The sequence below is a fragment of the Schistocerca nitens genome, chromosome 3, assembly GCF_023898315.1.
Source record: "Schistocerca nitens isolate TAMUIC-IGC-003100 chromosome 3, iqSchNite1.1, whole genome shotgun sequence".
In the NCBI taxonomy this organism is placed as follows: Eukaryota; Metazoa; Arthropoda; class Insecta; order Orthoptera; family Acrididae; genus Schistocerca; species Schistocerca nitens.
In genome coordinates this window covers 412501598-412525383 of record NC_064616.1, presented here as the reverse complement: position 1 = coordinate 412525383, position 23786 = coordinate 412501598, and the positions used below count along the sequence as shown (strand labels likewise).

Sequence of the window (23786 nt, the reverse complement as noted above, 5' to 3'; positions counted from 1 at the left end):
TAATAGAAGAGTGTAAATTGCAGGTAAAGGAAGGAAGGCAGATTGCTATTTAGCATTCTGTTGACAATTAGGTCATCAGGAATAGAACACAATCTCAGATTAGGAAAGACAAGGGAGGAAATCAGCCATGCTCTTTCAAAAGAACCCTCCCAGCATTAGACTTAAGCAGTTTAGGAAAATCATGGGAAATCTAAATCTAGATAGACAGAGGGTAATTTGAACTGTTGTTCTGCTGAATGTGAGTCCAGTGTGCTAACCACTCTACCGCTTTGCTCAGTGAACTGCAGCTCATTCTTCTAGAGGCTTTGACCAACAGGTCAGAAATCTCTTCAGTGGGGACACAGTAATAAGGTGCAATATAATGGGCCTCTGAGATAACTAAGTCTGTAGATTTTGAAAAACATATGCAGTCAGCTGGTGAAGGTAAGGGAGGATGTGAATTCAGTTGAGAAAGAGAGAGAGAGAGAGAGAGAGAGAGAGAGAGAGAGATTTTATCGTGTATGGAAAGCATGTTGGACTACTATATTGTAATACTTGCAGCAAATGCATCAAACAACTGATGGATATTTTCTGCATGACTATCACTCTGGTTCATCAAGAGAGTGGTGGAGTTGATGTCTGCATACAGATGGCTGTTTGGAACAATCACGACATTGCAAGTGGGTTCACTTTTATGGGTCATGAAACTGATGTCATTTACAAAGGAAGATATGCAAGAAAAATGAGAGATATTTGTAGGTGAGGAATTACTGGAAGGTTATCATGGAGTAACTGAGTGTGAGTGAAAGTGGGAGATGAGTGTGCTTTAGGTTCCTTGTAATCAGTAAGATGGATGCAACACATATGCTTTCACTGTTGAGGACAAGTGAAGGAGAGCAAATGTTTACCTTGTCCTGTGCAGATGATTTGTGTTTATGGTTGAAGGTCTGGTGTTTCAGTAAGAGTAAGCTTTTGAAGGATTGGTTACTCACTGTGTTACAGGTTCTTTCAGGTTTCATGTCCTGTCAGTTGTTGGGAGGGAATTTTTCATGTAGTGATACATGAAATAGGTTTACAGAAAATGATCTGAAGACAGTGAGGGGCTAGTGGTTGAGAGAGATAGAGAGTTCTAAGCTAAGATTTGAGTAAAATGTCAAAAGATTGGATAATTGCATCAGATGGAGTTTAAAATATTGCTCAAATCAATAAATGTCAGGTAGTTCAATTAAAAGCTGAGATATTTGAATTCAGGATCATGTAGATATATCTTGTTTAGATGGTTTAAAGATATCTTTGCCATTATGATCAGTTTCTGCATGACAAGGTTGATGATGGAGAGTTAATTCCTGAATTTCAAAACTTGAAACTTTGCGGAAGGTTGAGTGACATGTGGACATAGGAACTTTCGTGGTCAGGGTATCAAGGAAGTTTCCATGGAATCAGCAGCACATCTACACATTAACCATAGCTATTCCATCCAAAACACTCATTTGTCCCAGTCAGGCCATAGTTTCAGGAGCAGCACATGTGTGCATATCCCCAGCTTTACATCTCCTCTGCTCAGTTGCTAATTGTCTTTCTTCATTCTATGTTCCACACATGTGTTATGGTAATATCATACATACTTCTAAATCTTCCTTGGCATGTTTTTAATCTGATATTGATTAAGAGACAGATATTATGTCTTGTTTCTTATGTTTGTTTTGTTTTGCTTTCTTTTTAAGTAGTTCACTTTCAAACACAAGGATGAGTAGCAAAATGAAGCAAAGTCTGTACCTCTCACAGAGTGCAGCAGTGTGCTATATTGTGCTATGGAGCACTGTTAGTATGGTCTTGTCAGTTTAAAAATTAAATACTATGTATTTACTTGGCCAGAAGATTACTGAACATATTTCAACATATATTACACAGTTTATGACAAAATGATTTTTAGTGCCTACTATAAAAATCATTTTGGTAAGAATTTGAACCAGTGTTGATCCAAACTCAATTTTGTTTAAAATAATGTGTGTACTGCCAATTTATTTTAATTGTAACACTCAAAAATTGTGTATGCATGCAGAAGTGACTCATTAAATCAATAGAATTAAATTAATTTTTACTTTCTCACACACCAGCTTTATTATTTATGTAAGGAACTGCAAACAGAATGTGGCACAATAAATATCTTATTACATATTTATTTGTACATTTAGGTTTAATTTTTATGTTTATCTCCTTCCAGGTGTGCAACGGGGGAAGCCTGGCCTTCAATAATGTTGTCCTGCATCAGTGGCAGACCATGTGATAAGCTTGCTCGGAAACCAGGATCTGAATGTGGCTCCAACCTAGCTTATGCCTATTTTGTTTCTTTTATATTTTTCTGCTCTTTTCTTGTAAGTTGACATCACAGTGCTCATGCAGTTTCTTGCTAATATTGCTAATATAAATTACAATAAATCTGTGTAGTGTCTAAGTAATGAATATGTGGAGAGAGAGAGAGAGAGAGAGAGAGAGAGTTCAGTTGGCTATTTCTATGACCTCTTTGGCCATTTCATCAACAATCACAAAGTTCTAATTTGATAAATTGTACTATTTCACAACACCACAGCTAAATTTCATTTGCACATTTTATAGTTTCTGTTTATGAGCCAAACTACTCTGACCACAAAACTGCATCTTTTCATAAGTGGACATTCCATTAATTATAGCAATTTTATCTTGCAAGTTACCATGGTTCTGTGTGATTCAGAGTACTGAGTGACACTCACATTCTGATAATCCAACATTCTGAATTAGAAATGGACATTGATGTTAGAGCACTTTTCACCTTTGGCTGAAGTGCTGAGTTGTTGGGGGACATATATAATGATGAAATGTGTGCTTGCTGCAGTGTTTCAATATCTTCTTTATCAAAATTGAAAGCTTTACTATGTTATGGCATAAATAGCTTGATTGTCAAAGCAAATAAGAGTTGAAAAAGAAAAAAGTGTGTTGAATGGAAGATAACAGAAAGTCGTTGGGACACTGAGAAAGAGGAAAGGTACTGAAGGGCATTGAGAATGCAAGGACAGCTTTCACGGACAAATGAAAGTAGACAGCTTATCCATCCCAGTAAGAGAATTCAGGGAAGAGAGAGGTAGCCAAGAAACAATAATTAAGGAAAGAAAAGTGAGCATAAATTTTTTGGGTGAAATAAATAAAAAAAAATATTTTAATAGCAAGATGAAAGGAAATTACTGAGTTTTGAATACTGCTTGAGAAAGAAGTGGATAAGGAGCAGGAAAGGAAGTGAATGTTTGAATGCAGGGGCTGAAGAGCAGAGAGGTAGCTATAGTAGGTGCCAGGAATCAGCTATGATGTTTCAGACCAGCAGACATGCAGGATCAATAGAGCATGGGTATGTATCCAGGAGTGTAAACTATGATAAACATAACTGATAAAAAATTAGTCATCACCCAGAGACATCATCTTAATAGTCTTGTTAACACTTTGAGGGCCAGCCAGTTGGAGACATTCTTGGACTGAAAAATTGTCTATTTATTGCATTTTTTTAAAAATGACATTGGCAGGATTATTTTTGACGTATCTTAAAGAGAGCTACATGTTATATGAGTACAATCTTTATTTTACACATTTATGTTAATTCTATATTTGTTAGCAACATTATTAATAACAAAAAGATAAAGCACACTCTTGTTGAATGCACCTTCTTCTCAATAGGTGGGATTTTTTGCCTGGGAAGTATCATCCTAGATTTCTAGTGAAAAAGTCCTTCACCAGTTTATCACAGAAAGTTATAAAAATGGGAGCTGTTCCTTTGATTTGGATTTTGTGCTTCTTGGAACAAAAGAAAAACATTTGTTGCAGTTATGATGAGTAGGAGGAAGAACAGTTTCTTCCACCAGTTCATCTGTTTTCTCCTGAATGCATGTTACATCATTTGATCACATCAATCGACCTCTGTTTTCTAGATATTGTAGTCAAGAGTGGTACGCAGTTTTGATCTTAGCTTGATAACATTCTTTGTACGAACAGAAAAATTGGAAATCGTTATTTTGTGTTCTGAGGCCAAGTATAGCACATCTCTTGTGTCTTTACACTTCAAACAAAAAGGCAATTCTTCCTCATTAACAAAGATCATGCATTTTCAGTTTCTTTTGGCAAGTCTTTATGGTGAAGCATCCATCTTTCTACAATTTCTATAAAACTGCCTTGTAAACAGTGCCTTCTCCCAAGTGATCAGTAAGCAACCTGTGAAATTGTGGTATTGTGGAGTTGACTGGTAACCCTTTACCAGGTGATGATCCATTTAAGGTGAAATCCAACAATGTAATCCATCTTGAAATTGCAAACAATAAACATCTTCATTTCATGTTCATCACACTGGTTTATTATTTACACATGAGATACCATTCTTCCATGAAAGCCACACATACCTTATTCAATGGTGTGGTTTTATTCTGGATAATATGATTTTTAAAATTTTAATAAGTCAACAGAAGAACTTGATTTTATTCATGGAGTCATTCTGAGACTGATTTTTATGAATGTAGTTGGAACTGTCTTTCAATTGTAAATTGACAGTATTGTCTTGAAACTATTTCTGCTCAATACTGCTTCTAAGAAAAAGACCAAGACAAAACTGTTAACAGACAAGTAGTCTGTCAATTTTTAATTCCTTGTGAGACAATTGTGACTAAATATTAAAAAAAAAAAAAAAGAAAAAAGCTTCATTCCCATTCATGAATTCTGGGCACTTTGAGACTTCAGCTTGGATGCCATTTTCAGTTTATAATAAACTGATTTTGAGACCTTTTTGCTTCTGATTTTATATGTTTCACCACAAACTAAAGAAGAAAAGTTGAAAATATTTTCACAGACAGTAGAATTCTCATCAACTACTGTTCTAATTCCACTTTTCTCTAAAGACTCTGGCACAGTAGGGTGATTGGCACAGTAGGGTGATGGTCACCAAATGTTCAGCATAATTCAGCATTATTTGTGCCTCTTTCTTAGGTATGGAACAACTATGTTACAGAGGGACAAAACAAAAATGAATAAGTTGTATGCTAACCAAAACACCATCAAAAAGGTTCAGCAATAATAGTGAAGCAAAATTCTACATACCATTCACAGACAGATATTACTCCCACCAATCCATAATCATTCATCTCTTCCATAGCTTCTAAAATTTTTGTCCACTCAAAAAAACATGACTCATTTGAGAGAAGGATTAGTGGAACAACAAAAACTAACAAGAACCACATGTATCACACAATGAGACAAGATCACAATGCTGCAGTCACTGTAGCAGTTATGCATCACTTATTGCATAGCAAGTAGAAGAGAGACTCACTTGGCATTTATTTTGAAGCACTTCTATAACCAGGACACAGAGAGCAGCACCAGCCATGGAGGAGGTAAGTGGATGATGTGTAAAAGCCTCTGGTTTCCAATCCTTACCTGGCTTATGTGTCATGCATAAACATGGCCTGAACTAATGTGGGCACTGTCTTTTCATAGCAGTTTTACAACCCAAGCTACATTTGGTCATGAATGTTAGTGGCGTCAGTTGAGTGTGGAACAGAGTCCACAAATTTCTTCAGGTATGCCACAACAAATGAAACCACCCATCACTCATTAGATACTGTAGACCTACCAAAGTGTAGGAATGCTGATTGCTACATTTCACCCACTGATGGAAATACTCCCATGTAGGTTCATGCGATTAAGATCAAATGCTTTGACAACCAGTTCATGGTGCAGTACAATGCCTGCGTATTTGTCAAACCATACATATGCCTGCAGCCCTATGATTATGGCTGTTGTCATTTTGGAAGATGAGTATGTCTACAACACACTCATCATGAGGATGTAGAAGAAAGGTCAATTGATTGGTCACTACAAATGTTGAAGTAAACGCCTGGTTTGTGTTCACAGTAACCTACATGAGTGGTCCCAAGGCATGGTGCAGATAACAGCCACATTTTCAGTCATACTACACCCTCCACCCACTACAATTAAATGCCACATTGGGTTGTCAGTTCACTTGATGCCTTGCACCTACATCTTCATCTCTATACATACTCTGCAAGCCACTATAAGATGTGTGGCACAGGGTACCCTGTACCACTACTAGTCATTTTTATCTGTTCCACTTTCAAATAGAGTACGGGAAAACAATTGTTTGCATGCCTCTGTACAAGCCCTACTCTCTCTAATCATATCTTCATTGTCCATATGCAAAATGTGTGTTTCCAGCAGTAGAATTGCTCTACAGTCAGCAACAAAGGCCAGTTCTCTAAATTTTTTCAATAGTGCTCTTTGAAAAGAATGTCGCCCTTCCACCAGCGATTCCCATTTGAGTTCTCAAAGTATCTCCATATTACTTGCATGTTGACTGAAACTACCGGTATCAAATCTAGCAGCCCACCTCTGAATTGCTTCAGTGTCTTCCTTTAACCCGACCTGATATGGATCCCAAACACTTGAACAGTACTCAACAATGGGTCACATTAGTTTCCTATATGTGGTCTCCTTTACAGATGAACCACACTTTTCCAAAATTCTCCCAAAGAACTAGAGTTGACCATTCACCTTGCTTACTGCAGTCCTTACATATTCATTCCATTTCATATTGCTTTACAGTGTTATTCCTAGATATTTAATCAGCATGACTATGTCAAGCAGCACACTACTAATACTGTATTCAAACATTATGGTTTTGTTTTTCCTACTCATCCGCATTAACTTACATTTTTCTACACCTAGAGCTAGCTGCCATTCATCTGACCAACTAGGAATTCTGTCTAACTCATCTTGTATCCTCCTACAGTCACTCAACGATGGCACATTCCCATACAACATACCAGCATCAGTATACAGCCGGAGACTGCTGCTTACCCTGTCTGCCATATCTTTTATATACATATAAAATAACAGTGGTCCTGTCATACTTCCCTGGCTCACTCATGATGATACTCTTGTCTCTGAAGAACACTCACTGTAGAGAACAACATACTGGTTTCTGTAACTTAAGAAGTTTTCAAGCCACATACATATCTGTGAACCTATACTGTATGCTTGTAACTCTGTCAACAATTGGCAATGTGTTACTGTGCCAAATGCTTTATGGCAATTTAGAAATATAGAATCCACTTGCTAATCTTCATACATGATTCACACGATCTCATGTGAGAAAAGGGCAAGCTGAGTTTCGCATGAGTGATGGTTTCTAAAGCATTGCTGATTTGTGGGCAGTAGCTTTTCCTTCTCAAGGAAATTTATTATATTTGAACTGAGAATGTATTCAAGAATTTTGCAGCTAACCAATGTTAAAAATATTATCCTTTAATTTTATGAGTCCATTCTTTTACCCTTCTTATATACAGTAGTCACCTGCACCTTTTTCAATCACTCGGGACTTTGTGCTGGCTGAGTGATTCATGATAAAAGCAAAGTATATAAGGGGCCAATCCTGGAATCCCACCAGGACCTGGTGACTTATTTGCTTTCCACTCTTTCAGTTGTTTCTCTACACCAGCAATGTTTATTACTGTGTTGTCCATTTGATGGAGGTCTGTGTGGTGGTCAAACAATGGTATGTTTGTATGGTTAATGTGCGTGAACAATTTCTTAAATCCAAAACTTAAAACTTCAGTTTTACTTTTGATATCTTCTACTGCCTCACAAGACTGGTCAATGAGTCACTGGATAGTAGTAGCATTAGAACTACTCATTGATTTTACACAGGACCAGAATTTTCTCAGGTTCTTGGTAAGATATGTTGCTAAGTTATGATGGTGGTAGTTGTAAGATTCACCCATTGCTCTTTTTACACACACAAAAATTTCTGTTAACTTTTGCCTGTCAACCATTTGCATGTTCTCTTTTGAACCACTTACACCATTTGAAAAAGATGAAATCATGGCTCAGTCCTCTCTATGTGCCTCTAGTTTTCAGTCATGTACCATTCAGTTTCTGTGTTGTCTGATCTGTTGAAGAAATGCAGCTTTATGTGATGCTGTAAGCATGGCCTTTTGTAAGGTACCTTCACAGTGATCACTTGGAATCTGCTTGAGACAGACTGCATTCACTGACAGTGGTAATTCCTGTCAGTTTTGAAACCAACTGTTATTGACAGCATGTGGTACTCATTACCAAGCCCTGTCAGCTAAGATCTTTATACAGCCACTGTTTCAGGGCTGTGAGTGGCACACTATTCCATATGACCATTATAAGATTAATATTTAGGTTGACTTCCTCAGTAGCACCATAAACTCATAGTCTCTTGCTGAAAATTGCTTGGACTTTTACGAAAGTTCAGCAATAACAGACACAACACCACTGATTTACAGTATTCTGATTAAGTCACAGATAACCAATGACCAGTATTTTGTATAGTTCTGCATTAGATTAGCTGTATGTTAATGGGAATTCCACTACTAATCTTTGTGTAATAAGTGCAGTTTCCTCCATAATAATATTAATAATCAGTAAAGTTAGTGGTCCTACATACTGATACAAGATAGTGGTATGATACTCCAGTGGCAGCTTTTGAACAAGCTCATTGCTGATGTCTTTCTTCATATCAGTCTCACATAATGCTGATTGAGTGTCCACTGAATTCACATCATAATAATGTCTGTATAAATACTCACACATAGAAGTTCATGAGCTATTCACTATATACATAATAGTTTTCTCAGACGAGAGTTCACAAAGAAGCCACAATAGAGTAGAGGGAATTCTTGTACATAAATGTCCAATTATTTGTAACTAATCCCATTGACATGAGTGACACAGAAATGTTGCTTAAAAGAATTCTGCCCATGTATTTCAACATAGAGATGCTAATTGATGGGTATTCCAGCAGGTACATTTTATGCATAAATGTGGACACTGCAGTAGGAATGTAAGCAGACTGAAAATCAGGTTCTGACTGTCAACTTATAGTATATACAGACAAGTGTATGAATGTTTTCAGAAGTTGGTAGTTACATTTTAGTTTATAATACTGTAAGAGTCATATTTAAGATTGGTTACAACCTACTGAGTCCAACAGTAATTTGTTTTAGTGTATGACAGATAATTAGAAAAGTTCAGGGTACTATTTGACTGATACACTGTACCAATGTGGTGGCTTATCAATTTTCATGTAAAATTTTCAGGTTTCTAATGTAGGTAATTTATTCAAATTCTTGATTAGTGGCTTGTTTGCATAAACAAATGCATTATCTGATTCAACTGCATTATCTGATTATAACAAAAGTATAGTGTCAAACCTGGGAAATAAGCAAGCTTAAGGTTTCAAATAATGAAAGTATTTTTGGGTGGACCAAAACTTTAAAGTTATTAGCTCATACTATTTTTACAATTGCATGCTGTTGGAACAATTGTAGTTATGAATTGCTCTTAATTAACAGAGTTTTAAACAAAACCAAATACACCAATAGAATCAGCAGATTTTACATTGTAAGCCAGACAATAAAATTATCTAAAATACAGCATGAATAATAATTGGGCAATTTTATATACACACAGCATACACATTACATGTGTAAGTAGAATCGCTTGACAGACAAAAAAAAAGTTAGTTATTAAGTTAGGTACTTAGGTAGTAGGAATGCATAAAATGGAGTAGCCATGCCTCAGTTGGACAATCTGCATTGGGACACCAAGACATTAGGCAGATTCATTTCTGGTGTGGTCCAACAGCATACTCTGTGCTGCTAGTCGATCATGTCTTTACATCAACCCATATTACTGCACTGATTATATGTAACCAACTACCAGATAAACAATACTCCACTACTGTGACTTAAATCACCTGTTGAGGGTTGTATAACTGCAACACCAGTACACTTTCCAGAATGAGATTTTCACTCTGCAGCGGAGTGTGCGCTGATATGAAACTTCCTGGCAGATTAAAACTGTGTGCCGTACCGAGACTCGAACTTGGGACCTTTGCCTTTCACGGGCAACTGCTCTACCGACCGAGCTACCCAAGCACGACTCACAGCTTTACTTCTGCCCGCCAAAGGCAAAGGTCCCGAGTTCGAGTCTCGGTCCGGCACACAGTTTTAATCTGCCAGGAAGTTTCACCAGTACACTTTGTACAGTGCTCCAAATCACACAGTGTGCTGGAGCTGCAGGAAGTTTATTAGGATGTATGTTCCTGTTTTCGACATGATACAAAGTAACGAAAGCCTAGGGCAGTACTTTGTGACAAGGGTAGTGCTTAGTTTTGTCTCATTGTGGTGTGTAGAGAGTGAAACAATATAACCTGAGTATTAATGTATACTCAATTCACTCTATGTCTACTAAAATTTTATTTAAGAAGAGCATAGTGAAGTATATTATTTTTTCCTTCAATGTTACTTCTGTTAATGTCTCTGCTGTTCTACAATTAATGAGAATATTTTATAATAATATTATGAGAAGGAAAGTTGCTATGCACCATACAGCAGAGATGCTGAGTCACAGATAGGCACAACAAAACTTTCACAATTAAAGCTTTCAGCCATTGGCCTTCATCAACAAGACACACAAACACACACACACACACACACACACACACACACACACACACACACGACTGCAGTCTCAGGCAACTAAAACCAAACTGCGAGCAGCAGCACCAATGCATGATGGGACTGGCAACTGTGAGGGGGTAAGGAGGAGGCTGGGGTGGGGAGAGGGAGGGATACTTTGGTACGGGTGGCAGACAGTGAAGTGCTGCAGATTAGACAGAGGACAGCGGTGAAGTGGGGGGGGGGGGGGGGAAGTAGCAGAACAGGAGAGAAATAAAAAGGCTGGGTGTGGTGGTGGAATGACAGCTGTGTAGTGCTGGAATGGGAACAGGGGAGAGGCTGGGTGGGTTAGGACAGTGACTAAGGAAGGTTGAGGCCAGGAGGGTTACGGGAATGTAGGATGCATTGCAGGGAAAGTTCTCATCTGCGCAATTCAGAAAAGCTGGTGTTGGTGGGAAGGATCTACTTGGCACAATCTGTGAAGCAGTCATTGAAATGAAGGATATCATGTTTGGCAACGTGTTCAATGACAGGGTGGTCCACCTGTTTCTTGACCACAATTTGTTGGTGGCCATTCATGTGCACAGACAGCTTGTTGGTTGTCATGCCTACATGGAATGCAGCAAAGTTGTTGCAGCTTAGCTTGTAGACCACACGACTGGTTTCACAGGTAGCCCTGCCTTTGATGGGATAGGTGATGTTTGTGACTGTACTGGAGTAGTTGGTGGTGGGAGGATGTATGGGACAGGTCTTGCATCCAGGTCTATTACAGGGGTATGAGCTATGAGCTAAGGGATTGGGAGCAAGGGTTGTGTAAGAATGGAGGAATATATTGTGTAGGTTAGGTGGATGGCGGAATACCGCTGTGGGAGAGGTGGGAAGGATAGTGGGCAGGACATTTCTCGCTTCAGGGCACAATGAGAGGTAATTGAAGCCCTGGCCGAGAATGTAATTCAGTTGCTCCAGTGCTGGGTGGTACTGAGTTATGATGGGAATGCTCCTCTGTCATTGTTGGTGGGACTTAGGGAGGTGGTGGGAGACTGGAAAGATAAGGCATGGGAGATTTGTTTTTGTACAAGAGTGGGAGGATAATTACGGTCAGTGAAGGCTTCAGTGAGACCCTCAGTATATTTTGAGAGGGACTGCTTGTCACTGCAGATGCAATGATCGTGGGCGGCTAGGCTGTACAGAAGGGACTTCTTGGTATGGAACAGGTGGCAGCTGTTGAAGTGGAGGTATTGCTGGTGGTTAGTAGGTTTCATATGGATGGAGATACTGATGTAGCCATCTTTGAGGTGGAGGTCAACATCTAGAAAGGTGGCTTGTTGGGTTGAGTACGACCAGGTAAAGCAAATGGAGGAGAAGTAGTTGAGGTTCTGTAGGAAAGTGGATAGGGTGTCCTCATCTACGATCCAGATAGCAAATATGTCATCAATGAATCTGAACCAGGAGAGGGATTTAGGATTCTGGGTTTTTAGGAAGGATTCCTCTAGATGGCCCATGAATAGGTTGGCATAGGACGGTGCCATGCGGGTGCCCATAGCCGTACCCTGGGTTTGTTTGTAGGTAATGCCTTCAAAGGAGAAGTAATTGTGAGTGAGGATATAGTTGGTCATAGCGACTATGAAGGAGGTTGTTGGTTTGGAATCCGTCGAGCACTGGGAAAGGTAGTGTTCAATACTGGTAAGACCATGGGCATTAGCGATGTTAGTGTAGAGGGAGGTGGCACCAATAGTGGCGAGCAGGCAGCATGTCGTAAAGGGACAGGAACTATGGAGAGTTGGTGGAAGAAATGGTTGGTATCTTTTATATAGGAGGGTAGGTTTTGGGTAATAGGTTGAAAGTGTTGGTCTAAAAAAGCAGAGATTCTCTCAGTGGGGTCACAGTAACTGGCCACAATGGGGTGTCCCGGGTGATTAGGTTTATGGATTTTAGGAAGCATGCAGAAGGTAGGAATGCGGGGAGTGGTAGGGGTGAAAAGAGATATGGACTCCGGGGAGAGTCTCTGGGATGAGCTTGAGGATTTGAGTAGTGACTAGAGATCCTGCTGGATTACTGGAATGGGGTCATTGTGGCAAGGTTTGTAGGTGGAAGTGTCCAACAGCTGGTGGAGTCCTTCTGCCAGGTAATCCTTGCAGTTAAAAACAGCAGTGGTGGAGCCTTTGTCCACAGGTAGAATTATAAGGTCAAGAATTAAACTGCAGTGTGGTGGTTGTTAGTTTTTCCAGAACCAAAGTTGGTAAAATGTATATTCACATTTCTTTCATATAATTCTAATTATACACTTATTTCAAATTAATTATTATTCTTTTGATGTAAAATTAGTTCAACATCAGCTTCAGGACACCCTTGTATCAAAACACACAAAATTCGTTAAAATTATTGTTTTGTACATCTACAAAATTGGGATTTATTCTTATAAAAAGAGAACTGAGTAATTTTAAATCACCAGAATATGTCTCAACCACCTTAAATTCTCATGAATAAACATACACAAAATAAAATGGTTGTTGTTCAAATAATATGGGATAAGCAAAGGATCCATAAGCGAGATGAATCATGTAGAGAACCTGGTTCCCATATTGAAGAAATATGTAATTTATTTAAAAAAAAGAACATTATATAATATTTCAATTTACTGTTTGCATTTCACCTTTCTTTTCAGATGTTGAATCTTTTTGTAGCAGTTATAATGGATAACTCTGACTATTTAACTAGAGATTCGTCCATATTGGGCGCACATCATTTAGATGAATTTGTTAGAATATGTTCAAATAATATGGGATAAGCAAAGGATCCATAAGCGAGATGAATCATGTAGAGAACCTGGTTCCCATATTGAAGAAATATGTAATTTATTTAAAAAAAAGAACATTATATAATATTTCAATTTACTGTTTGCATTTCACCTTTCTTTTCAGATGTTGAATCTTTTTGTAGCAGTTATAATGGATAACTTTGACTATTTAACTAGAGATTCGTCCATATTGGGCGCACATCATTTAGATGAATTTGTTAGAATATGGGCTGAATATGACCCAAATGCTACGTAAGTACTCAAAAGGTTGTATTTGAATTTTTTAATCTTTTAATTTTAATTCCTTCTAATAAGACATTATTTTAATGATGTACAGGGGTAAAATACATTATACTGAAATGTATGACATGTTGAAAAATATGGATCCTCCTCTGGGATTTGGCAATAAGTGCCCTAATCGCCTTGCATACAAGAAGCTCATAAGAATGAATATGCCAGTTGATGAAGATGGAAAGGTCAATTTCACCACCACATTATTTGCACTTATACGAGAAAACCTTAGCATCAAAGTCAGAAGTGGTAAGTTATGACAAGACATAAAATATTGAGTTAATACGTTATATTTTATACGATTTTTCTGTTGGTCTTGAGTGGATGATATATAACATGTCAGTATCAGCTGTTCTGAATTTCTTTTAGTTTTATTTTTCAATCATTCTACATCAGATCACTTAATGTAACTAAATCATGTGAACAGTTATTTGAAGAATTTTCCTTAAACAAATGTGATGCAGAATTTTGGAATATCTAATATATGATGAGACGTAATTTTGTGTATATGTATTTATCACATGTGAAGCAAATTGAATAATTTCCGTCAACAATACGATCATTGATATAGAAATCGTAATTTGTTTTTCTTTAATGGCTTCACTGTTCATTGGTACTCAAGTAGCCATATTTTTCTTCCATCACTTTCATTTGTGTACATAACAAAATTCAGGCTTCTAGTAGGAATAGAGAGAAGTGCCAGGTAAGCAAGAGCCATTACATTACTTATGCTGCCATTGATATTCAAGAACAAGTGCTGAATCTATGTTTGAAATTAAGGCAGTATAAATATAATGCATGGCTCTTTGTTGCCACAATTCCAGACATAAATAAGGGTAGTTGAGGAGGCTGCACTTACAAGAAAAACTGCAAATTGAATGTTGCAAAAAACAAAGCAAAAAACTAGTGAACAGTGCATCAGAAGAAGTCATAGTCAGCAGCATAGGTGCAAATGAACAGCAGTGAAATTGAAAAAGCCAAAATGAAAAAAATTAAAGTAACAAACATAACAAAACATCAAACAATTAACCAGTAGTGATGAAGAGAGAAAAATTACTAAAGGAATGATAACAGGAATTTTCTTTGTTTATTGAATTTTGTTGAATTGGTTCTATGTGTCAGTGACAGGACATAGATTACATTGTATCATATGTAGAAAATTTTAAAAGACAACAAAATATAACTATAAAATACATAATTATGAAGTATCTTTATGAAAATAATACTGCAAACAACAACACCAATAGTAATAAACATACAGGAGAATGTTCTACTTTGTTTTTCAATGCTTAGTAATGGGAAAGGAAAAGGGAAGGTGTCAGCCATAGACTATTCGTACAAACCATCATGGCATTCACTAAAAATGATTTAGAGAAACCTCTGCAAACCCAAATCTGTATGACTGGATCAATTAAACAAACCCATGTTCACCACATGCGAGTAGGGGAATACAAATTCAAAGACACCTGACAGTGAAGAAGCTATGAATGGAGTAGCAAACAAATTACAGAAATTAAAGTCTGTGAGCAATGTGTCATTTGTACTTGTATAAAAAATATTATAAATCATAGTGAGGTGGCTAGTGCATACCAGAGGAAGTATATCTAAACAATAATTTTAGAAAGATGAAACAACAATGAAAATTTCTGCTGTAGAATAAAACAAGAGTTAAAAAGGTAAGAGGTACTGTTCAAAAACAGTCAGCGCTCTTTATTTATATCTTACCTGCCACCATACTTATGTTTCTTGCCTATGAGACCAAGATACCAAACAGTGAAATCAGTGAAGCTGAATGCATGTGAATTATTGTTTAATTTATCAGACAGTAACAGTCTCACACAAATGCCAATAAAATGTGAATGTTCACTGCTATCTGTCTCTAACAATGTTTACAAAGGTGAAGTGATTTCCCTAAATCACTCCAGGCAAATGCCGGGATGGTTCCTCTGAAAGGGCACGGCCGACTTCCTTCCCCATCCATCCCTAATCCGATGAGACCGATGACCACGCTGTCTGGTCTCCTTCCCCAAAACCAACCAACCAACCAAAGGTGAACACCATTAAAATTTTAAATAGGTATTTTTAAATCTCAGTTTCTCTTGAAATGGTCCAGATGGATGAGTTTTCAAAATTTTTTTCTCCTCCACTAGTGGAAGAATTTCCTCATTGACGAAGTGTGTATATCAGGTTACCTTCCATTTAGAAAAAAAGTGTGTATACAGATGTAAAAAAATGATTTAATATATGTGATGACACATGCACTATGCAACATTTGTTTAAATTGAAAGAATATCGTCCTTTCCTGATGCCTATTTGAATGGCTGAAAAAATTAAATCATCAGAAAAATCAGGGGATCATGATGTCTGCTGCATGTGATGGATGGTAAAAACAATGAAAGTGTGCCAATGTGGTGTCCTCTGGAGTCGCAGCATTATATCTGAACACAGCAAATTTCAAATGGCTCTGAAATTACAACACTCATAAACTTCTTTGATAAATTGTCATCAGTAAATAATATATTTCATCTTATTCATATCTTAAATTCATCATATTTCACACTTTTAGATTTCAAAAAGCAAATAATAAGAACCTGTTCAGGCAAGGTGCAATTTTCAAATAAAGCAAGCATCTTAACTTTGAAACTGTGATGGATCATGTGTGTTTGCATCTCTCACCTTCAGAAAGGTGTACTTTTTGTAATTTATAACAATATTTTCAGCTTGCAATGTAATGGAACTTAAGAATTAAATTTGACACATCCTAATATTTCCTGATAATGTGAACCATCCATTTTTGCATGAGTAAAGTAACTGAAAATAATATCAGAAAAATGGTAGTAAATTTTCTTTTTATTGCATCCATGAAATGAATGATTCACTAAAATATACTAAAAATGAGTCTCTTAAATAACAAAATGTCTGAGCTGAGAATATGAAATTTATTACAAATTTGCACCAACAATCTCAAAGTATTTATACTTGCCTTTGAGTAAAAATTTGAATTTCTTTGTGTAGATATTGCGCATTGAAATATTGTATGATAAATATTTCTGAAGTTGAAATCTGCAATTATTAGCTATGTCAGGAAGTGAGAATAAAAGTAGGCCAGTTCATCATCAATTGTCAATAGAGTTAATATCTTTGGCCACAGTAATTTGCTCAACTCTCTGAAGTGCGAATGGATATGTTTGCGTATTGAGAAATGGTGTCCTAGCATGGTAAGTGCATAAAAGATACTGTTTATAAATGTGCATGGGAGAGCTCATTTAATCAAATTACTAATACACTACACTGATGGAATGGATGGGTTGCTACTCATCACATAGAGGAGGTACTGAGGTGCAGACAGGCACAATGAAGTAGACTGCTAAAGTTTTTAATTGTAAGCTTGCAGACAGAGTCCTTCTTCTGATGTCAAATGCAGACACATTGACATAAACTCAGCTTACTCACACATGACCTTGTCTCCAGGCACCGGGGCCCAACTGTGCTGAGGCAGGCTTCTTTGATTATTAGGTCTCAAATTTCCCAACAGGGTTTTTCAGAGATTCCCATTTAAGTTCCCTGATGAAAGCTGTTAATCAGTTTCTATTACACTTTCTTCTATGTATACCAAGCTGTCATGATACTAGCAGCATGTGTCTGGATCTGTTCAGACTCTGCTGTCATGCCTACTAGATAAGGATACCAAACACTGGAGCAATAGCATAGAAGCTGTTGCACTTTTCCACAAATCTTCCAACAAACCTGTCTTCCAAGCACCTTCCATATCTAATTTTACATGTTTGTCCCATGTAATATTTTGCTTACAAAGGGAGGTCACGACGTTGGGATCAGGGATTTACTTCAAACTTTGTACACCTTTAGTAGGCTATTAATGCAATATAATGTGCAAGTAGTAAGGTGCTCTACTCTGGCAACTCATAGAAAATCGCAAGAAAAGTCTTACACATCTATTATGTAACTGATGTAGCTGTGCTTGTAGGTGCCAGACAGAGTTCGTGGTGGTCAAGTGGTTAGCAATTGAGCTTTGTAAGATGAACATGTAAGAGGCGACGGTTCGACTCTTACTCAAACCTTTGTTTTTGTAGTGCAAGTGTAAATTCTGTGATATTAAAAAATTTGCATTTACATAATTTTTTCTTGCTACATTAGTAACGTCTCACTGCTACACAGGTTAACTACCAAATGGGGCCTCCCTCTGTGTTTGCAGCCCGAAGCATCGAGGTGCAAAGTAGTTCTGGGTACCTTACCAGTTTCACGAATTAGGGATTTTGCAAATCTTGAGAGGCATAAATTTTCTGGAAAACTCTGTGTTTCTTCATTTGCTTGTCGATAGTTATAAATAAGTTTGTTCTAATAATTAAATTTAATTAAAAATAGTATGTAGTCAAATAACATATAATTCCCTGAAACATAATGCAAATATATGTGGTTTTCTAAATTATATTACCTCTCAAATGTCATATAAATTAAATAAAATGACCAATAATAAAAAAAAATAGAGATTAAAAATTAAATGAGAGCTGTAGTCAAACCATCGCCTCATACACATTCGGCTTATGAAGCTCGAATGCTAACCACTTGACCACCATGAACTATAACATCGAGCACCTATGCACAGATGTATCAGTTACATAATAGATGTGTAAAACTTCTCTTGTGATTTTCTCAGAATTGCCAGAGTAGTGCCCCTTACTACTTGCACATTGTTGTTTTAATGGCCTACAAAAGGCGTACAAAGTTTGAAGTAAATCTGTGATCCGAACATTGTAGTCTCCCCTTGTTAGGTATTCACCACTAACCTAACAATCAGATAATATTGGACTCTTTTTATTTGTTATAAGCATTATCTTGAATTTATGCATGTTTAAAGGGACCTGCCATTCACTAAACAAAGTGGAAATTTTGTGCAAATTTTACTGCCTCTCCTTACTAATGTCCAATGATGTTACATTTCTGTACCTAACAGCATTATCAGCTACTAAAGTGATGCTGCTGCAGACACTATCTGACAAATTGTGTATATATACTGAGAACATTACACTGAGGTGACAAAAGTCATGGGATATCTCCTAATGTTGTGTTGGACTTCCTTTAGTGTAGTACAGCAACTCGACATGGCATGGATTCAACAAGTTGTTGGAAGTCTCTTGAGTCAAGCTTCCTCTTTAGTTGTCCATGATTGTGAAAGTGTTGCCAGTGCAGGATTCTGTGCACAAACTGACCTCTCGGTTAAGTCCCATAAATTTTCAGTGGAATTCATATTGAGCGATCTGGGTGGCCAAATCATTTGCTCGAATTGTCCAGAATGTTCTTCAAATCAGTCATGAGCAATTGTGGCCTGTTGACATGTCACACTGTCATCCATAAAAATTCCATCGTTACTTTGGAGCATGAAGTTCATGACTTACTGGAAATGGTCTCCAGGTAGCTGAACATAACCATTTCCAGTCAATGAACAGTTCAGTTGGACCAAAGGACCCAGAAATTCTGTGTAAATACAGCCCACACCATTATGGAGCCACCATCAGATTTCACAGTGCCTTTTTGACAAGTTGGGTTTGTGGCTTTGTAGATTCTATACCACACTCAAATGCTACCATCAGCTCTTACCAACTGAAATTGAGACACATCTGGCCAAGCCAGAGTTTCCCAGTCATCTAGGGTGGAGACAATATGGCTACAAACCCAGCAGAGGTGCTGCATGTGATGTCATATTGTTAGCAAAGGTATTTGTGTTGGTCATTTTCTGCCATAGCCCATTAAAGCCAGATTTCGCCACACTGTCCTAATGGATACATTTGACGTATGTCCTACATTGATTTCTGCCATTATTTCATGCAGTGTTGCTTGATGTTAGTACTAACAACTTTACACAAATGCTGCTGCTCTCAGTCATTAAGTGAAGGCTATCGGCCACTGCTTCGTACGTGGTGAGAGGTAATGCCTGTAATTTTGTATTATCGGTACACTCTTGAGACTGTGGATTATGCAATATTGAATTGCCTTACTATTTCCAAAATGGAATGTCCCATGCATCTAGCTCCAACTACCATTTCACATTCAAAGTCTATTAATTGCCATTTTGTGGCCATAATTATGTTGGAAACCTTTTCACATAAATCACCTCAGTGAAGATGACAGCTCCGCCAATGCACTGCCCTCGTGTACATGATTCTACCACCAACACCTCTGAGAAAACAAGGCCGCCCAGCAGTGTTAGTGACATCACACTAAGCGGCCCGTAGCCAACGCAGCAGTCCACGGACCCCTCCTTATAGACACACCTGATGCTAACGATCTTCTGTCCGTCATACAGAAAGGAGCAAACTAATCGATAATTTGAACCGAAGACCAAATTATATATATTCTTGTAAGCAGCATAAAGGTTCATAATGAAATACCGATTACATATACGGGCAGGAATAAGTTTAATCGATTGAGGAACTTTGCCACTATTTTATAATTGTCAGAACACTATTTAGCTTTAAAACTTGCATACAGGTGGTGACAAATGCTAACTGACAGCAGGACTTAACATTTTAAAGCCATTACACTGCAAGTAAATTATCTTAAACACTGTCATACGTAGCAAAACCCTCACAACTTTCGTTTACAATAAGGTAACAAGAGTTTGCTTTATCTCATAAAACACCTGACTATTGTGAATTTACTCATATGTTCATGGTGACAGCTCTTTTCAAGAATTTTTACAAGTGTATCCCCCAGTAATAAAGAATGGAAACAAAGGATTGACATCAAATATTTTCCTTTTAACATAGACATCACTGAACACAAGATTCTGTCTTGCACTATGATACTAAGGGACTGCTCTTTCCTTTAAGAAAAGCCTGACAATTTGAAGTTCATTCTGCTATTGAAGATACACTTCTAGAAACAGTATTAAAACATGTTATGAAAGGTAAGATTAGTAGGAAATGAAAAACAAGCAAGTGCATTACATGTAAGAATGTGAGCAAAAGGCTGAGGCTCTCTTTGCTTACCATTTTCAATCTCTCTACAGGCTACTTCCTTTGTCACATAGAAATCACCAACTACAAGTTTCATTACTGCTGTCTGGTACTAACAAAGTGATTTTCTATTTAGAAAAACTGACAATTTGATGTTCATTCTGGTACTGAAGATAAACACTTTTCAAAGGAGTTCTAGAAGTAGCAATATATCACATATAGTAAGAAATGTTGAACAACCAAGGCCACCTGATGTGTTACTAAACTATTAAGCATTTCTTTGCCTGACAGCAATGTACTGAAGTAGCAAAACATTGGATGTTAGAATATGACATCTGTGCACTCTAGACAACGGAGTTTTCTTAGTAATCAGTGACAACAGAAGCCAGCAATGTATGTTAAAACTGGTACGTCTGTTTCAACATTTTTTTACTCATCATCACTGACACATATCACAAAATGAAGCACCATCAACATACACATTGCTGGATTCTCATTATCACCATTCATCTGTACAATTTTCAGTTTCCTATCTGGGTGCACATTTAATTCTAAGATACTCATAAGTCTTAAATTCTTTTCTGATTCTAACAACTACCTACATGATATATGATACTGACTTCCACATAATCGCCAGTAAAGTTCAAATCGAGCTACCAGTATCTAGTGAGTCAGTTTGAAATTTACCTTGCAGGATATATGACATATTTAGTTCTCCACAGCAGTAATAATTTATCTTCACTAAGCCATATGTGGTAACCCTAAGTGTTGTATATTTCTCTAGGGGCAATTTACCATTCAGCAATTTTAAACTTCTACATTTGTCCAACCAAGTAATGAACTTATCCAGGAAATTGTACCACATATCCCTTACTTCGTTAGTCAGAAGTTTCTGAATTTTTTACTATGGGTTCAGATGCAGGCTAATGACAGGTAGCAATCAATTCATGCAAAGCAATAAAATAAGTTGTTCAGGCTGTGCCAAAAAGACTCAGTTTTGTTTCTTACAATTTTCAGGAAACTGTAGAGCACTTACATTTGGTTTAACACTTGACAGAGCATAACATCGTTCATTTAAACATCGAAATATGTGTCCAAGGAATAGAAAAGCAACTGAAATCACTCAACAGAGGAAAATCCACTGGACCTGATGGGATACCAATTCGATTCTACACAGAGTATGCGAAAGAACTTGCCCCCCTTCTAACAGCCATGTACCGCAAGTCCCTAGAGGAACGGAAGGCTCCAAATGATTGGAAAAGAGCACAGTTAGTCCCAGTTTTCAAGAAGGGTCATTGGGCAGATGCGCAAAACTATAGGCCCATATCTCTGACATCGATCTGTTGTAGAATTTTAGAACATGCTTTTTGCTCGCGTATCATGTCATTTCTAGAAACCCAGAATCTACTCTGTAGGAATCAACATGGATCCCGGAAAGAGCGATCGTGTGAGACCCAACTTGCTTTATTTGTTCATGAGACCCAGAAAATATTAGATACAGGCTCCCAGGTAGATGCCATTTTCCTTGACTTCTGGAAGGCGTTCGATACAGTTCCGCACTGTCACCTGATAAACAAAGTAAGAGCCTATGGAATATCAGACCAGCTGTGTGGCTGGATTGAAGAGTTTTTAGCAAACAGAACACAGCATATTGTTCTCAATGGAGAGACATCTACCATTATGTTATGGGACCATTGCTTTTCACAATATATATAAATGACCCAGTAGATAGTGTCGGAAGTTCCATACGGCTTTTCGCAGATGATGCTGTAGTATACAGAGAAGTTGCAGCATTAGAAAATTGCAGCGAAATGCAGGAAGATCTGCAGCGGATAGGCACTTGGTGCAGGGAGTGGCAACTGACCCTTAACATAGACAAATGTAATGTATTGCGAATACATAGAAAGAAGGATCCTATATTGTATGATTATATGATAGTGGAACAAACACTGGTAGCAGTTACTTCTGTAAAATATCTGGGAGTATGCATATGGAAAGATTTGAAGTGGAATGATCATATAAAATTAATTGTTGGTAAGGGGGATGCGAGGTTGAGATTCATTGGGAGAGTCCTTAGAAAATGTAGTCCATCAACAAAGGAGGTGGCTTACAAAACACTTGTTCGGCCTAAATTTGAGTATTGCTCATCAGTGTGGGATCCGTACCAGGTCGCGTTGACAGAGGAGATAGAGAAGATCCGAAGAAGAGCAGCGCGTTTCATCACAGAGTTATTTGGTAAGCGTGATAGTGTTACGGAGATGTTTAGCAAACTCAAGTGGCAGACTCTGCAAGAGAGGCGCTCTGCATCACGGTGTAGCTTGCTGTCCAGGTTTCGAGAGGGTGCGTTTCTGGATGAGGTATCGATTATATTGCTTTCCCCTACTTATACCTCCCAAGGAGATCATAAATGTAAAATTAGAGAGAGTTGAGTGCGCATGGAGGCTTTCCGGCAGTCGTTCTTCACACGAACCATACACGAGTGGAACAGGAAAGGGAGGTAATGACAGTGGCACGTAAAGTGCCCTCTGCCACACACCGTTGGGTGGCTTGTGGAGTATAAATGTAGATGTAGATGAAAAGCGGTTTACTTATCTGGAGGTTAGTGACAGGGAGCGAGCAATGAATTTTAAGCAATATTACAAAAATGTTGTGGAATTGTGGCCATTAAGAACTAGATTTTTGATTCTTAGTACTTTGAAGACACTGTACAGCACTTGCATTTGATTTTACACAAAACACATTTCATCAATGAGTAAAACATTTTGTGTTGGGGACTTCAGGAGTTCAGTAGGACGTAGCAATAAAATACATATTAAAGATATTAAATTAAAAAAAAAAAAGTTTATTTCAAATTGTGGCATAGTGTTAGAAGTTTCCTGTTCTTAGAACTTTGGAGAGACTGCACAGAAGTTTCATCATTTTTCTTTTTACAAAAATTATTTAGTACTATATTTACAGTGGTCCATATAATTTTCTTACACATTTCTGATACAGTGTGCTGAGGACAAGAACTTTCGCACAACAGATCAGCAGCCATAACTATTTTCCAAATTAGTTCAGCTGCTAGTGCTCTTTGATTCAGCAGCTTCAGGAATGATGATGTTGCCAACAACTTTTGTAGAGTCAAGTAACTGTACATAACTACTGTCACAGGAAATTCACATGGGAATTTCAAACTTCCTCTGTCCAATTGCGGAATTTTAAATCAGAAACTTGCTTATATACATTTGT

At 37.5% G+C, this 23786-nt stretch overlaps 1 protein-coding gene across 1 annotated transcript in view; it reads left to right on the top strand.

Annotated features, from left to right (window-relative positions):
- Positions 1-23786, top strand: part of LOC126249256 (voltage-dependent calcium channel type A subunit alpha-1-like) — a 205341-nt gene that overhangs the window by 155278 nt on the left and 26277 nt on the right. Inside the window, exons 5-7 of the mRNA XM_049950911.1 lie at positions 2204-2354; positions 13415-13542; positions 13628-13830. Coding sequence (XP_049806868.1) covers positions 2204-2354; positions 13415-13542; positions 13628-13830 — 482 coding nt within the window. The remainder of the gene's footprint in view (positions 1-2203; positions 2355-13414; positions 13543-13627; positions 13831-23786) is intronic.